General features: G+C 50.5%; 1 protein-coding gene across 1 annotated transcript in view; it reads right to left on the bottom strand.

Moving 5' to 3' along the window:
• The window catches only part of hspbap1 (hspb associated protein 1), a 137136-nt gene that overhangs the window by 47244 nt on the left and 74097 nt on the right, over positions 1-15795 (bottom strand). Inside the window, exon 4 of the mRNA XM_055638784.1 lies at positions 15199-15335. Within this exon, the coding sequence (XP_055494759.1) occupies positions 15199-15335 (137 nt within the window). The remainder of the gene's footprint in view (positions 1-15198; positions 15336-15795) is intronic.

Here is a 15795-nt window from a genome sequence, read left to right as displayed (position 1 = left end):
GCAGCGGGCTGTTGCCGCCGCAGAATTTTTGAACACGGTCAGTTTTTCGGAGCCCCGTGCGATGTCGGGACCAGCTCCGCACAACTCCATACGGCTCCGGCGATCGAAGTGGGACCGGCCCCGCGAGGCCGTACGACTCAAACGACCACGTTAGGTCGCGCTTGCCGCATGGAGTAGCATGCCCGTGGGACAGGCCCTTGTCTTTCTAGGTGATTGATTATGAGTTTGAAGATTTGCTCCAGGATCTCCGGTTTCCTCCCACACTCCAAAGACATTCAGGTTTGTAGGTTAATTGTCGTGGTATAATTGTTAATTGTCCATAGTGTGTGTAGGACAGCATTAGTGTGGGTGGATCGCTGGCCGGCGTGGATGTGGTGGGCTGATGGGCCATGTTGCTGTGCTGCATCTCGAAACTAAACTAAACTTCAGTCAGCGTCAATCGTACCGAAGTGAAAATGGTTGGTTTAGAGCTTCCTTGGCATTAATATTACCAATGATCTGTTGTGGACCACTACACTGATGCAACAGTCAAGAAAGCACATAGGCTTTAGAAGACTGAGGAAATTCAGCATGTCCCTAATGGCTCATACAAACTTTTACAGATGCAACATCAAGTTATGTCGGGTTGCGTCACAGCTCTGCCCAAGACTTAAAAAAATTGCAGAGAGTTGTATATGTAGCCGAGTCCATCACACGGACCTGACTCCCCACCATTGACTCCCTCCACACTTCACTCTGCCTTGGAAATGCAGCCAACATCATCCAAACATGGTCCCACCCTAGTCACAGTGTACTGTTCAATTCAATGCTGAGAACTATATTCTGCGCTCTAACTAGTGTACTCAAGCTTCGCCAGGTTATATTTATGATCGTGCTGTCTGATCTGTGTCTGATCTGTGTAAGAAGGAACTGCAGATGCTGGATTAAACCGAAGATAGACACAAAAAGCTGGAGTAACTCAGCGGGACAGGCAGCATCTCTGGAGAGAAGGAATGGGTGATGTTTTGAGTCGAGACCCTTCTTCAGACTAATATGGGATAAGGGAAATGAAAGATATAGACGGTGATGTGGAGAGTCTGAAGAAGGGTCTCGACCCGAAACGTCACCCATTACCTCACATTGGAGAGGACGCAAAACAATGCTTTTCATTGTTTCTCGGTAGACGTGACAGTTTTAACTTACCATCTAAAGTCTTGGTAAGTTGAAGTATTGCATCTTATATATCTACGCCACGACAGTCTCAACATAGAAGAATTGAATCCAAGTTGGAGCTTTCGAACATAGTGAGCACATTGTCAAGAAAGGAGTAAGGAGTGTAGGATAGTGGTAATGTGCGTGGATCGCTGGTCGGGCCGAAGGGCCTGTTTCCGTGCTGTATCTCTAAACTAAACTAAACTAAAAGTCATAAAAATAACCTCTCAGGTTGAACAATGGCATATGTTCATGATCAAAGTTGTCCGCGTTTTTTATTATTTTTTGTCTGTGTTTTTATGTAGTTTTTGTTATTTTATGTTGGGGTGTGTGTGTGGGGGGATGGGGGTGGGGGGGGGAAACTTTTGAATCTCTCCCTGCACTGGAGACCCGACCTTTTCTCGTCGGGTCTCAGCTGTCGTTGGGGCCGCAACGAGGAGCGGCCTCCAACAGGAAGAAGCCGGGGACTCAGGTGCCGACTCACCTCACCGTCGCGGAGCTGGCCGAGACCGGAGCGGGTGGAGCGGTGGAGGAGCGTTGCCGCTGCCGCTGCTGCTGCTGCTGCGCCGCTGCTGCTGCTGAGTCGGAGGCTGCTGCTGCGGGTCTGCGGACGGCGGCACCGGGAGCCCGCGGATCCCTGGAGGGAGACCGCTTTTCGGGGCTCCTGCAACGGCGACTTCTCCCGCCCGAGTTGCGGGGTCGAAGAGCTCCTGGAGCGGGGCTTAGCACCACTGCCCCGCGCGGCTTGGAATGCGGGACTTTGCGAGCGCACGCCGGGGGCTCCAACATCAAGACCCGGTGTGCGACCTCGCACCACCCGGCGTGGCTTTAATGGCCGCGGGACAATCGCCATCGCCAGCCGGGGGCTTTGACTTTGACTCTGACATCGGGGGGGAGAGAGTGCAGTGGAGAGATAAGTTTATTTGGCCTTCCATCACAGCTATGTGATGGATGTTTATGTAAAATGTAATTATGTTGTGTCTGGGGTCTATTTGTGTGTAATGTATGGCTGCAGAAACGGCATTTCATTTGGACCTCCAGGGGTCCAAATGACAATTAAATATACTCTTGACTCTCTTGACTCAAAGGTTCCAGGAGCAGAATTAGGCCATTCGGCCCATCATGTCCACTCTGCCATTCAATCAAAGCTGATCTATTCTTTGCCTCTCAAACCCATTCTCCTAGCTTCGCCCCATAACCCCTGACACTCTTACTAATCAATAATGCTAGTAAAAAAAGAATGGGGAATTAATATGAATAATTTTTAAGGCAAAGGATAAATCACAAGTTATTCATGGGGCTTTGCTAAGCTAAGTTGGAAATTTAAATTCAAACATTTGCTACTTTTAATGACTTTAGGCAAACTAGCACAGGAATAGATTTTAGATGGTAATCATCTACACGGACAGGTTCATGGATAGGACAGGTTTGGTGGGATATGGACCAAGCGCAGGCAGATGGGACTGGTGTAGCAGGGACATTGTTGGCCGGTGTGGGTAAGTTGTGCCTAAGGGCCTGTTTCCACACTGTATCACTCGATGACTCTATCTACCCTCTAACATCTGTCCCGAATTCTGGGTATCTTCGATTTAATCAGTCTGGGTGCAGTTCAGTAAAGGCAAGGTGACGCAGCTGTAGAGTTGTTGCCTTGCAGCGCAAGAGAACCGGGTTTGATCCTCACCACTGATGCTGTCTGTATGGAGTTTGTACGTTCTCTCCATGAGTTGCACGGGTTTTTTCTGGGTTCTCAGGTTTCCTCTCACACTCCAAAGACGTACAAAGAAAACCGGAGCAAACTGGGGAAAACCCACGAGGTCACAGGGAGAACTAACAAACTCCCTACAGAGGGCACCCATAGGTTAGAGTTGAACCGGGGGCTGTAATTCCACACAAATATTAAATATTCAAAATTTTCTTGACCTGCTCAAGTTGTGGTGGAACAATTTGCTTATCAAACAGCAGATTTTTTATTGTGGATCATGGCCCAATTTTCCTTCCTACATCCTGGTGGATGAGGAAATGTCTCCCTCTATCATTGTTCAAGCAAACACACATCTTTGACCGTTTTAAGAGGATAATTATTCACAGTCATACAGTGTGGAAACAGGCCCTTCGGCCCAACTTGCCCACACCGACCAACATGCCCCATCTACATTAGTCGCACCTGCCTGCATTTGGCCCACATCCCTCTAAACCTGTTCTATCCATGTACCTATCTAATTGCTTCTTAAACGTTGCGATAGTCCCTGCCTCAACTACCTCCTCCAGCAGCTCGTTCCATACACCCAAAAAGTTAACATTCAGATTCCCATGAAATCTCTTCCCATTCACCTTAAACCCAATGTTTCTCTGGTTCTCAGGTCCCCTACTCTGTGCATCTACCCGATCTATTCCTCTCGTGATTGTTGAATAATAACAGCTCTCCAGATGTTATACCTTCTGTGTGCCAACAGGCCGAAGCCAAGTGTTCATCAGGATGTGCAGACATCTATTTGCAAAAAATAACATTCAATCTTGAAAATGTTTCAGAAGCATGAAACGGTCTAATCCCTGAACAAATTACATAAGCTTTGCAGTCTTAACACGATCAATGCAACACCACCCACTCTTTGCAAAATTAGCCCCTGCCACTGTAATAGAACCATCTCTCTTCTGTAAGCAGGTTTCTCCTCCTAATGCATCCACTTTCTTAAATGATTAACGTAGTAATTCTGATCAATGATATTAATAATGGTGACATTTTCTGGAATGCAGAAGATTAATGGGTGGCCAAATTGATTTATTTCACTGCAGATGGAGTAAAAACGTTGTCTGAGTAAAGAGTCCAAAACGAGGAGGCGCATCTTTAAATCAGAGAAGTCATTTCGAGGTGATTCCAGCATGCCCCTCGTGATCTTGTCCTCCTCAATATGACCGCTCCTCAAGCCCCTGTCCCACTTTCACGACCTAATTGGAGACCTCTGCCGAGTTTGCCCTTGACTCATGCTCGCAGCATGGTCGCCACGAGGTCGTAGGAGGTCTTCGTAACTCTTCCTCATGCTCGTGAGTAGTCGCCGCGTACTCGTGGCCTCAAGTAGGTCACGGCGTTTTTTCCAGCCTGATAAAAAATGTCCACGAGTAAAAAAAAATGGCAGCATGGAAAAAATTGAAAAAACGTTTTACTCGTAGGTAGGTCGTAGGTAGGTCGTAGTACATCGTGATGGCAGTCGTAGGTCGGTAACTGGCCCGAGAAAATAAATGCAAACATGACATCATTTTATCATGTGATCATTTTCCATTCGTAGTTAGTCAAGATTCAAGATTCAAGATAGATTTAAATGTCACATGTGCCAGATGGACAATGAAATGAATTCCCATACAGCCATACAATACAATACTCCATACAATAAAAATAAACAGGACTCAACACACTATAGAATTTAACACAAAACATTCCCACACAGCAGAATCAAAGTTTCCCACTGTGTGGGAAGGCACCAAAGTCAGTCTCTTCCTCCACTGTTCCCCGTGGTCAGGGCCTCCCCGAGCCCTCCGCAGTTGCGGCTACGGGCGGCCCGATGTCCAGGACTGCTCGCCGGGGTGATACAAGTCCGACGTCGGTGCTGCGGGACGTCCTCAGCGGCGTGGACACCAGAGTCGGCCCCCTCCTACCGGAGTCGGCGGCTTCCAATGTCCGCAGGCCGCGCCGGGTGGAAACTGCTGCTGTAGGCACTCTGCAAGGCGCCCCAGGACTCCACGATGGCGGTCAGAGCCGCCCGCGTTGGAACCTCTCCGCACCAGAGCTCCACGATGTTGGGGCAACGGCCCAACGCTCCAGAGCTCCAAATGGCGACCCAGGTAGGCATCGCCCGCTCCACAGTGACTCCAGCGCTGCGCCGCCGCTGTAGCAGCCCTGGTCCCGTTCCCGGTCCCCGGCAGGAAAGGCCGCTCCGATCCAGCTGGTAGGCCGCGAGGTGGGGGGCGAGGACGCGACTCGGAGAAATATTCGCGTCCCCGCCAGGAAGAGACTGGGAGACGGTTTCCCCCTTACCCTGCCCCCCTCCCCCCCACATAGAAAAGTTAAAGTTTCCCCCTAAAACAGACTTAAGACTAACTGAAAATAAAAAAAAAGATAGAAATGGCAGACAGGCTGTAGGTAGAGGCTGCTGCCAGTGCAGCGCCCCTAGTGAACTTAGGTCTTAGGTGTGGAAGACTGAGGTCGAGGGGGGTCGTAGACATAGTCGTAGGAGGTTGTAGGAGGTCTTTTACTTCGGCGAGTCAACACGACCTTGACATTTTTTTCAATTCGTCTAGGGTCTTCTAAACTCTTGGATTAGGTCGTCCAAGTGGGACAGGCCCTTAACTCAGCAGGACAGGCAGCATCTCTGGAGAAAAGGAATGGGTGATGTTTTTTGACTTGAGCCCCTTCTTCCGCCTCATTTCGCCAGATAGATTGAAGAACGGTCACGACCCAAAACGTCACCCGTTTCTTCCCTCCTTAGGTCGTCCATGTGGGACAGGCCTGCAGCCTCCTACGCTCCAAAGAAAAAAAGCCACAGCCTACAACTATGGAATGGAATACTTTATTGTCACATGTGACAAGGCACAATGAAATTATTTGCTTGCACACCCAAGGTATGCAAATAGTCGGCACATACGGCGCGGACAAAGTTAAAGTAGGCCCGCCAGCTTCTCCTTTGTTCTCCGCCCCCCTCCCTTCCCCCTCCTCCGCTCTCGGTCCTCCATTGTTCTCCCCCCCCCCCCCCCCCCCCCCCAATGCTGGCTCCTCCATTGTTCATTGTTCTTCCCTCTCCCTGCAGGTAACATCCTGGTGAAGACAAGACACAAAGAGCCGGAGTATCTCAGCGGGTCAGACAGCATCTCTGGAGAAAAGGAATAGGTGAAGATTCGGGTGGAGGCCCGTCTACAGACTGAGAGTTAGGGGAAAGGGAAAGATTGATGTCGAGAGGAATAGAACAAATGAATGAAAGATGTGCAAAAAAGTAACGATGATAACGGAAACGGGCCAATGTTAGCTGTGTGCTAGGTGAGAACGAGTTACAGACAAGACGGCCTTCTGCTCTCCGACTCTAACAACAAACAACTCCGAGACAACAAAACCCCAGCCATTAAAGTTGCTCCACCCCCGAATGAACAACCTCTCAGCCTCTCCACCTCTGCTGTACAAGATGCACTGAGCAAGGTGAATGAGCGCAAAGCTGCCGGCCCCGATGGCATCCCTGGCCGGGTGCTTCGGGATGTGCTGGACAACTATCCCCAGTCCTCGCCGACATTTTCAATCTCTCACTGGCCCAGGGTGTTGTCCCCACTTGCCTCAAGACATCAACCATCGTGCCAGTGCCCAAACAGTCAGCCACAGGGAGTCTCAACGATTTCCGCCCAGTGGCACTCACCCCTGTCATTGCAAAGTGCTTTGAGCGGCTGATCTTGGCTCACCTCAAAGCCTGCCTCCCCCCCACACTGGACCCCCATCAGTTTGCCTACCGGACCAACAGGTCTACAGAGGACGCCATATCGGCGGCCCTACACTCTGCCCTGACCCACCTGGACTACAACAACTCCTACATCAGGCTGCTGTTCATTGATTTCAGCTCTGCCTTTAACACTGTCATCCCAGCCAGCTTGATCACCAAACTCAGTGGACTTGGCATCTCCACCTCCCTCTGCAACTGGACATTGGACTTCCCACTAACAGACCACAGTCTGTTAGGGTCAATAACCTCACCTCCTCCACTATAACACTGAACACCGGAGTGCCACAGGGCTGTGTGCTCAGCCCTCCTCTACTCCCTCTTCACCCACGACTGCATCCCAAAAGTACGGATCCAACGCCATTATTAAGTTTGCTGACGATACCACGGTATAGGACTGATCACGACAACGATGAGTCACCTACAGGGATGAGATCCAGCACCTAATTATTGTGCCGACAATAACCTCATCCTCAACTCCAAAAAGACGAAGGAGATTATTGTCGACTTCAGGCAGACCAGAGGAGGCAGTCATACCGCCATCAAAACGGGACTGAGGTGGAGCGCGTCTCCAGCTATAAATTCCTCGGAGTGCATATCTCGGAGGACTTGTCCTGGTCCCTCAACACCTCCAAGATGATCAAAAAGGCACAGCAGCGCCTTTACTTCCTTAGGAGGCTCAAGAAAGCCCACCTGTCCCCCCAGATCCTGACCAACTTTTACCGCTGTACCATAGAGAGTATCCTGACCACCTGCTTCACGGTATGGTACAGCAGCTGCACTGCTGCGGACAGGAAAGCACTACAACGGGTGGTGAAAACCGCGCAGCACATCATCGGTGCCCCGCTCCCTGACATGGATGCCCTCCACCGAAAACGGTGTCTGAGACGGGCTGGGAAGATCATCAAAGACCCCTCACACCCCAACCATGGACTGTTTGCCCTCCTCCCATCAGGGAGGCGGTACAGGAGCCTCAGGTCACGTACCAGCAGGATGAGGAAAAGCTTCTATAACAACACAATCACACTGCTGAACTCGGAGTCCCGACGATAGACTTCTCTGGTCCCTCCGTCCCCCTGTGCTTAATCATTCTGTATTTCCTGATTATTCTGTATCTTCTCTCTTTCTATTTTTTTTTCTCTTGTTTTTTCTCTTTATGTACAACTACTACGGACTGACGCAAAACTGCATTTCGTTGTACTGATACTTGTATTTTGTGCGATGACATTAAAGTTGAATTGAATTGAACTCTGCAACATCCCGGTGAATTTCTTCTGCACCCTTTCCGACAATGACTTAATGACTTAGAGACGAGAGAGAGGTTTACATGCACCTCCCTCAGCATCATTGATTGCATTTGGTACTGGCGAGAGCAAGCGTAGTTTAAATGGCTGCTTTCCAAGCACCTATGCTCTGTCCAGCAGGGCCAGCCATAGCCCTCAGTTGCTAATCATTTTAACAGAGAATATTGGTACTTCATGAATGAATGCTCCACAACTGGAGGAGTGGGAGGGTGCTCTGAGGGCGGCACAGTAGCGCAACGGCAGAGTTGCTGCCTCACAGTGCCCCAGACCCGGGTTCGATCCCGGCCACGGGTGCTGTCAGTATGCAGTTTGTACGTTCTCACTGGTGTTTTCTCTCCAGTTTCCTCCCACAATTCTAAAGACGTACAGGTTTGTAAGTTAATTGGCTTCTGTAAACTGTCCCTAGTGTGTAGGATAGAACTCATGTACGGGCGATTGGTGGGCCGAAGGACCTGTTTCTATGCTGTGTCTTTAAAAACTTAAAACTAAAACTAAATCACAGGTTACAGATTACCAGTCAGAAAATCACCCCACTTCCCCACCCCTCTATCTTCTGTGACTAAGCCAAAAGATGGTTGTTGGCTGCAACCTTCCCCCCCATTGATGAACTGTGCACTGCAAGGGCCAGGAAGCAAGCGGGTAAGATCATCTCTGACCCCTCTCACCCTGGTCACAAACTCTTTGAAGCATTTCCCTCTGGAAGGCGACTCTGGATTGTCAAAGCTGCCACAGCCAGACATAAAAACAGCTTTTTTCCCATGAGCAGTAGCTCTACTGAACAGCCACAATATATGTTTATGTTGCCTATGTTCATGTTCTATAATATCATGTTGCCTATGTTTCTATGTTTCTAATGTTTTATTCTTAATGTTTTAATGTTTTATTCTTAATGGTTTACAGTATGTCGTGTTGTTACCTGCGAGCGGAGCACCAAGGCAAATTCCTTGTATGTGTACATACTTGGCCAATAAACGTATTAATTAATTAATTCATTCATTCATTCATCAGTTTGCCAGCTCCCTGCGGATCATACTTGACTTCAGGGTTAGCCTACCATGAGTGTGACTCATCAAATGCTTTACAGAGGTCTTTACGGACAACATGCACTATCCTATGGTACACAAAAATGCTGGAGAAACTCAGCGGGTGGTGCAGCATCTATGGAGCGAAGGAAATAGGCAACGTTTCGGAACGAAACCCTTCTTCTGACTGATGGGGGGGTGGGGAGAGGCGGGGAGAAGAAGGGAAAAAGGAGGAGGAGCCCGAGGGCTGAGGGAGAGCTGAGAAGGGGAGGAGACAGCAAGGGCTACCGGAAATTGGAGAAGTCAATGTTTATGCCGCTAGGGTGCAAACTGCCCAAGCGGAATATGAGGTGCTGCTCCTCCAATTTCCGGTGTTGCTCACTCTGGCCATGGAGGAGGCCCAGGACAGAGTGGTCGGATTTGGAATGGGAGGGGGAGTTGAAGTGCTGAGCCAACGGGAGGTTGGTTAATGCGGACCGAGCGGAGGTGTTCGGCGAAACGATCGCCAAGCCTTCCCCTGGTCTCACCGATGTAGATCAGCTGACATCTAGAGCAGCGGATGCAATAGAAGAGGTTGGAGGAGATGCAGGTGAACCTCTGTCTCACCTGGAACGACTGCTTGGGTCCTTGAATGGAGTCGAGGGGGGAGGTAAAGCAACAAGTGTAGCATCTCCTGCGGTTGCAAGGGAAAGTGCCCGGGGAGGGGGTGGTGCGGGAGGAAAGGGAAGAATTGACCAGGGAGTTACGGAGGAAGCGGTCTTTGTGGAAAGCAGACAGGAGGGGAGATGGGAAGATGTGGCGAGTGGTGGGATCACGTTGGTGGTGACGAAAATGACGGAGGATTATTTGTTGTATGTGACGGCTAGTGGGATGAAAGGTGAGGACTAGTGGGACTGTGCCCTTGATGCGAGTGGGGGGATGGGGAGAGAGAGCTGTGTTACGGGGTATTGAAGAGACCCTGGTGAGAGCCTCATCTATAGTTGAGGAGGGGAACCCATGTTCCCTGAAGAAGGAGGACATTTCTGATGCAAACTACCCTTTCCCCACATACTTCATGCTCGTAATTTAATGGCCCTTTTTGGTCCTAACTCAAGACCGTCAGCCCTAATGTTAAACCCAAGCCCTTATACCCATATCCGAAACAAAACAGTAGAAACCTTCCTATCTAGGAACCAACAAAACCATTAAAGGCCCCAAATATTTATCCTATTATCCTCTTCCATTCAGTTGTGACCTTGTTAATACTTGATTTGCTATAAAAATTTAGTATCTTCCCCAGGGGAACACAATTAAAAAAACATGAGCTTTTGATTATCCAAAAGCAATTACAAGTAGGAACAACCAGAACTTGATGTTCTCTTCAAAGCTAATTTTCTGCAAGAACAAAACAGGTTTGAGAATCTGCATTCAAAATGTGGCATAGTCTTGAGAGCTTCAGAGCAGCCATCCCTTTGCTTTCACAGATGCCGACTGACCCACTGAGTTCTTCCAGTAACTAATTTTCCGCTCCAGCCTCCAGCACCTGCAAGTAATGCAGAACAGTACAGCACAGGGCCCTTCAGCCCACAATACCTGTGCTGAACCTGATGCCAAGAAAAACTCTTAACTGCCTGCCCGTAATCCACACCCCTCCATTCCCCGCATATCCATGTGTCTCTAAACACGGCTATCGTATCTGTCTCCACCACCTCCTCTAGCAGTGGTTTTCAGGCAACCAACACCTTCTGAGTGGAAAACTAGCCTCTCAATTTTCCTTTAAGCTTTGCCTCTGACACCTCAAAATGATGCCCTCTGATATTCGATATCTCCTTCCTGGGGAAAAGGTTCTGACTGCCCACCCTATCCATGCCCCTCATAATTGAATATACTTCCACCAGGTCTCCCCTCAACCTCTGGCATGCCAGAGAAAACATTCCAAGTCTGTCCGACCTCTTGTGGGTAATTCCCACTAATCTATGCATCAAACCTCCTCTTCACCAAAGCCTCCATATCCCGACTGGGGTGACCGGAACTACACACAATACTCCTAACGTGACCTAATATAAGTCCTATGAAGCTGCACCATGACTTCTTATTCTCAATGCCCCGACCAGTGAAGGCAAGCATTCCATATGCCTTCTGTACCACAATCTCTTGCGGCATCAAGGATCTCTGGCACAGCTACTCTGACATCAAGGAAGGCATTTGAAACTCACCTCTGCGATTCCAACCATTAGTTCAGGTTGAGATCCGTAGACAGACACTTTGTGTCCTTTTTCCACAACAACTGAGCTGTAGAGTTCAAAATCCATACAATCTGAAGGAAAGCAATGTTGCGTTCATCTCTATGCATATTTGCACCTCTTAATATGAATTCAATGGGAATCGCATTTGCGGCATTGAATTTCGTTAAATGGGATCAAAGCTTCTGCAATACCTAATATTTGTTTCCCAAACAATTTTCAACTTCAGTGGCCTGAAATGTGGCAGTTGTTGTTTGGTCTGAGCACAGTCACGTTTTATGCAAATCAAGAGCTCCAATCAAGCCGCGGACGGCTGTGGAGGCCAAGCCTCTGGATATTTTTAAGGCAGAGGTAGATTCTTGATTAGTGCGGGTGTCAGGGGTTATGGGAAGAAGGCTGGAGAATGGGGTCAGGATGGAGAGATATATCAGCCATGGTTGAATGACAGGGTAGAGAGGGGAGGGAGGGTGGAGGGAAGGGAGTAGGGGTGTGTGGAAGGGAGGGGGTTTAGGGGAGGAATGGTAGGGAGGGATGGAGGGGATGGGGGGGGGAGAAAAAAGGGGGGAGAGGAGGGGGGGGTGGTGGGGTGGAGGGGGGAGAGGGGGGGGGAGAGAGGGGGAGAGGGGAGGGGGGGAGGAGGGAGAGGAGGGAGAGGGGAGGGGGGGGAGGAGGAGGGGGGAGGAGAGGGGGGAGAGGGGGAGGGGGGGAGGAGGAGGGGGGGGGGAGAGAGAGGGGGGAGGAGGAGGGGGGGGGAGGAGAGGGGGGGGGGAGGGAGGGGGGGGGAGGGGAGAGGAGAGGGGGGGGGGGGGAGAGGGGGGGGGGGGGGGGAGGGGGGGGGAGGAGAGGGGGGGGGGGGGAGAGGGGGGGGGAGGGCAGGGGGGGGGGGGGGGGGGGGGGGGGGGGGAGTGGGGGGGGGGAGAGGGGGGGGGGGGAGGGAGGGGGGGGGGGGGGGGGGAGGGAGGGAGGAGGGGGGGGGGGAGGGGGGGGGAGAGGGGGGGAGGAGGAGGGGGGGGGGGGGGGGGGGGGGGGGGGGGGGGGGGGGGGGGGGGGGGGGGGAGGGGGGGGGGGGGGGGGAGGAGATGGGGGGGGGGGAGGGGGGAGAGGAGAGGAGAGGGGGGGAGGGGGAGAGGGAGGGGGGGAGAGGAGAGGGGGGGGGAGAGAGGGGGGAGGAGAGGAGGGGGGGGGGGAGGAGAGGGAAGGAAAGGGGGGGGGAGGAAAGGGGGCGGGGGGGGGAACCTAAAAAAAAAAAATAGAACCAAAAAAAGACACATTCTGCAAGCATTGTAGAACCAAAAGAGACACTTTTTGCAAACATTTTAGAACCAATAAACACTTTTTGCAAACATTGTAGAACCAATACACACATTCTGCAAGCGTTTTAGAACCACTAAGGACAGTTACATTTGAGTAGACATGTGTTCAGTGTTATTCACAGCTCAGAGAAACGTGATCCTCTGCCTTCCTCCAGCTTGCAGACACTGATTGAGGCACACCACTTCCTGGTTTTATAGTCCTTCCCCCCTGCCGCGAACAGGGGGCAGCAGAGAGAATGGGGAATTTTGTACAATCATTAATAACTCTGTCATTTTTCATCGACGGGAAAAATCCTCGTCACACATACGGCGGAGGGGGGCTCTGAGCAAGGTGGCCAAAAATGACGGCCGTAGGTGGCGGCGTTCTCTCGGAAATCGCAGCACAGAGGGCCAAAACCGGTCAAGAACAGACTTTTAGTAATATAGATAAAGATAATATATAGATCAATCTTTGCTTTGAAAGTAGCCCTATCTATGCTTCCCTTATTATTTTATTGAAAAGATCCCCGTGTACACCTTTAAATCTGCCATGTTTAAGGATGGAGAATGTACAACGCCCAAATTCTGAACCAGACCGTAAAACATGGCATGCCATTCGCATTATTCGCTGCAGATAAAAGTTTAATTTAGTTTAGGTTAGAGATAGGGAGCAGAAAACAGGCCCTTCGGCCCACTGAGTCCGCGCCGACCAGCGATCCCCGCACGCTATCCTACACACACTAGAGACGATTTACAGTTTTATCAAACCTATAAACCTGTACGTCTTTGGGGTGTGGGAGGAAACCAGAGTACCCGGAGAAAACCTACACAGGTCACGGGGAGAACATACAAAACTCTGCACAGACAGCACCCGTGGTCTGGATCGATTCTGGGCCTCTGGCGCTGTTAGGCAGCAACTCTACCACTGCGCCACCGTGCCACCCCAGACAAAGGACAAAAGTCCGGGAGTAACTCAGCAGGTCCATTCGGCAGCATCTCGGGAAAACATGGATAGGTGAGGTTTCGGGTTGAGACAGTTCATCAGTTTGATCGCGGGGGAGTGGGAAGAGGAAAGCTGGAAAAGAGCTGAGGCAGCAGAAAGCGCGGCAGTATCTTTCTGCGGTTCTTCGTTTCTGCCATTCCTTGCAGATAAAGTTCTCTGCTCGCAAATCTTATGTTTGTTTTTTTTTACAATTGACAGTTATCTCACCTGCCTCAAAAACCTGGCCAGCTCGCCAATCAGTAACACCCCACGAGCTTGGACAGGCACAGAAGGCTAACAAGCACACCTACAGCACATGCAGCAAATCAATAGATAGTGACAAGCATCTACACATTTATAATTTCCGTCTTGTCTCCGAGCAATGGAAAAATCCAACCGGAGCATTAGAGCAAGAATGAGGAAGTGCTGCTCTGTCCCGGAGGTAAAAGAGCAAAGGTGGAAATCAGTTTTCTAGTAAATCACTCAACCAGCTAGGTGTTACATGGGCTGCAGGAAGCAGCTAATGAAACATTCTCAACGGGGAATAGAGATCCAAACTCGCGGGTTGGAGGTGGCGTCTCGTGGGTCGACAGGGCCCGCGGCCATTGGTGCCAGGGTGTGCAGAGCCCGCGGCTGGGGCTTGGGTCGTCTGGACAGGACCTGGCAGCGTTAGTGGAGAGGTCGGCACGGCGGTCGATGATGGCGCCGAGCGACGGACGGACCACGTGGACGTCGCAGCCAAGGGAAGGAACAAAGGAGTTCCTGGCCTGGGGGGAACCGCCGTGAGGGAGGGGGGTAGAACAATGGACAATGGGGAGCCGGCGTGGGGGGGCTGCTGAAGGGAGGGGAGAACAAAGTGGGAACTGGCGCCGAGGGGGGGGGGGGGGGGTTTTGTAGCTATATAAATCCCCTTTATGGGGGACTATTGGCAAAGTATACCAGCAAAGAATTTCACTGTGACTTATCACACGTGACAATGAAGTATATGTCTTTTTTTTTTTAATGTGTTTTAAAAGTTTGTGGAAATGCTCTCCGGTTTGTTTTATGTGGGGGGGGGAAGGAGAAACTTTTTTTCAGTCTCTTACCTTGCCGGAGATGCGATTGTTTTCCGGGTCGTATCTCCGGACGTTCTGCGGCCTAACATCGATGGAGCTGGAGGCCTCCTCGGAGTGACTTAAGCCCCACCACGGGGCGTGGACTTAACACCGCAGCTGATCCCTTGCCTGGGCTCGCTGCAACGGCGGCCTGGGGACTTTACCATCAAGAGCTCGCAGTCTCCGGAGAGGCCGAGTCCGGAGCTCCAACGATCTAGAGGCTCAGCCAGTCCCGACCTGGGGTCCAATCGCCGGTATGGGGGAGTTGACATCCCCCCGATGCAGGAAGGAGCTGATCGCCCCAATGCGGAGGGCCCAAACGGCGCCGGCTACGGGAGATAAGATCGTCCCGTCAACGCAGGGCTCGAGGCCTTCGATCGCGAAGAGCAAATAAGGGTAGCGATTTAACTTTTTTTCGCCTTCCATCACAATGAGGAATGTGGAGGAGTCACTGTGGTGGATGTTTATGTTCAAATTTATTTTGTGTGTTCCATTGCTTTTTTTTGGTATGACTAACTTGGCAAATGAAATTCCTCGTATGTTGCAAAACATACTAGGCTAATAAAGTATTATTGTGATTGTGTGATTGTGATATTCTATTCTAAATTAAATTGATGTACCTTCCTTGCACTTGAAACACCAGATTGCATCCGTAGGAATCCAGGTGGCAGGGTGTGTTTGCCGCTTCACTGCCGATCCACAGAGTGCTCTCTCGTCCATCTCTTCCAGGGAACCCAAAGTCAGACCAGATCACATCCTACCAAAGAAATAACAACGTCAGTGCAACTTTTTAAATTATGACCCGAGGAACTAGGTTTAAGGTGAAGGAGAAAAGGTTTAATGGGAATCTGAGGGGTAACTTTTTCACACAAAGGGTGGTGGGTGTATGGAACATGCTGCCAGAGAAGATAGTTGAGGCAGGGACTATCCCAACGTTTAAGAAACAGTTAGACAGGTATATGGATAGGACAGGTTTGGAGAGATATGGACCATACGTAGGTAGGTGGGTCTAATGTAGCTGGGACATGTTGGCTGTTGTGGACAATTTGGGCCGAAGGGCCTGTTTCCATGATGTATCACTCTACGACTCTACAACATGGACAGTTTAGGTTTAGTTTAGAATCGAGTGGTAGCATTCCTCCACCTACAGTATCTTCCATGCATTGAGTTTATCGGGAAGGGATCCCAATAGGCTGTGCACCTTTGTTATCACCCTG

This window comes from Leucoraja erinacea, chromosome 7 (genome assembly GCF_028641065.1).
Source record: "Leucoraja erinacea ecotype New England chromosome 7, Leri_hhj_1, whole genome shotgun sequence".
Classification (NCBI taxonomy): domain Eukaryota; kingdom Metazoa; phylum Chordata; class Chondrichthyes; order Rajiformes; family Rajidae; genus Leucoraja; species Leucoraja erinaceus.
Note: the sequence above shows the minus strand (reverse complement) of the source record. Positions and strands in the feature narration are given on the sequence as shown.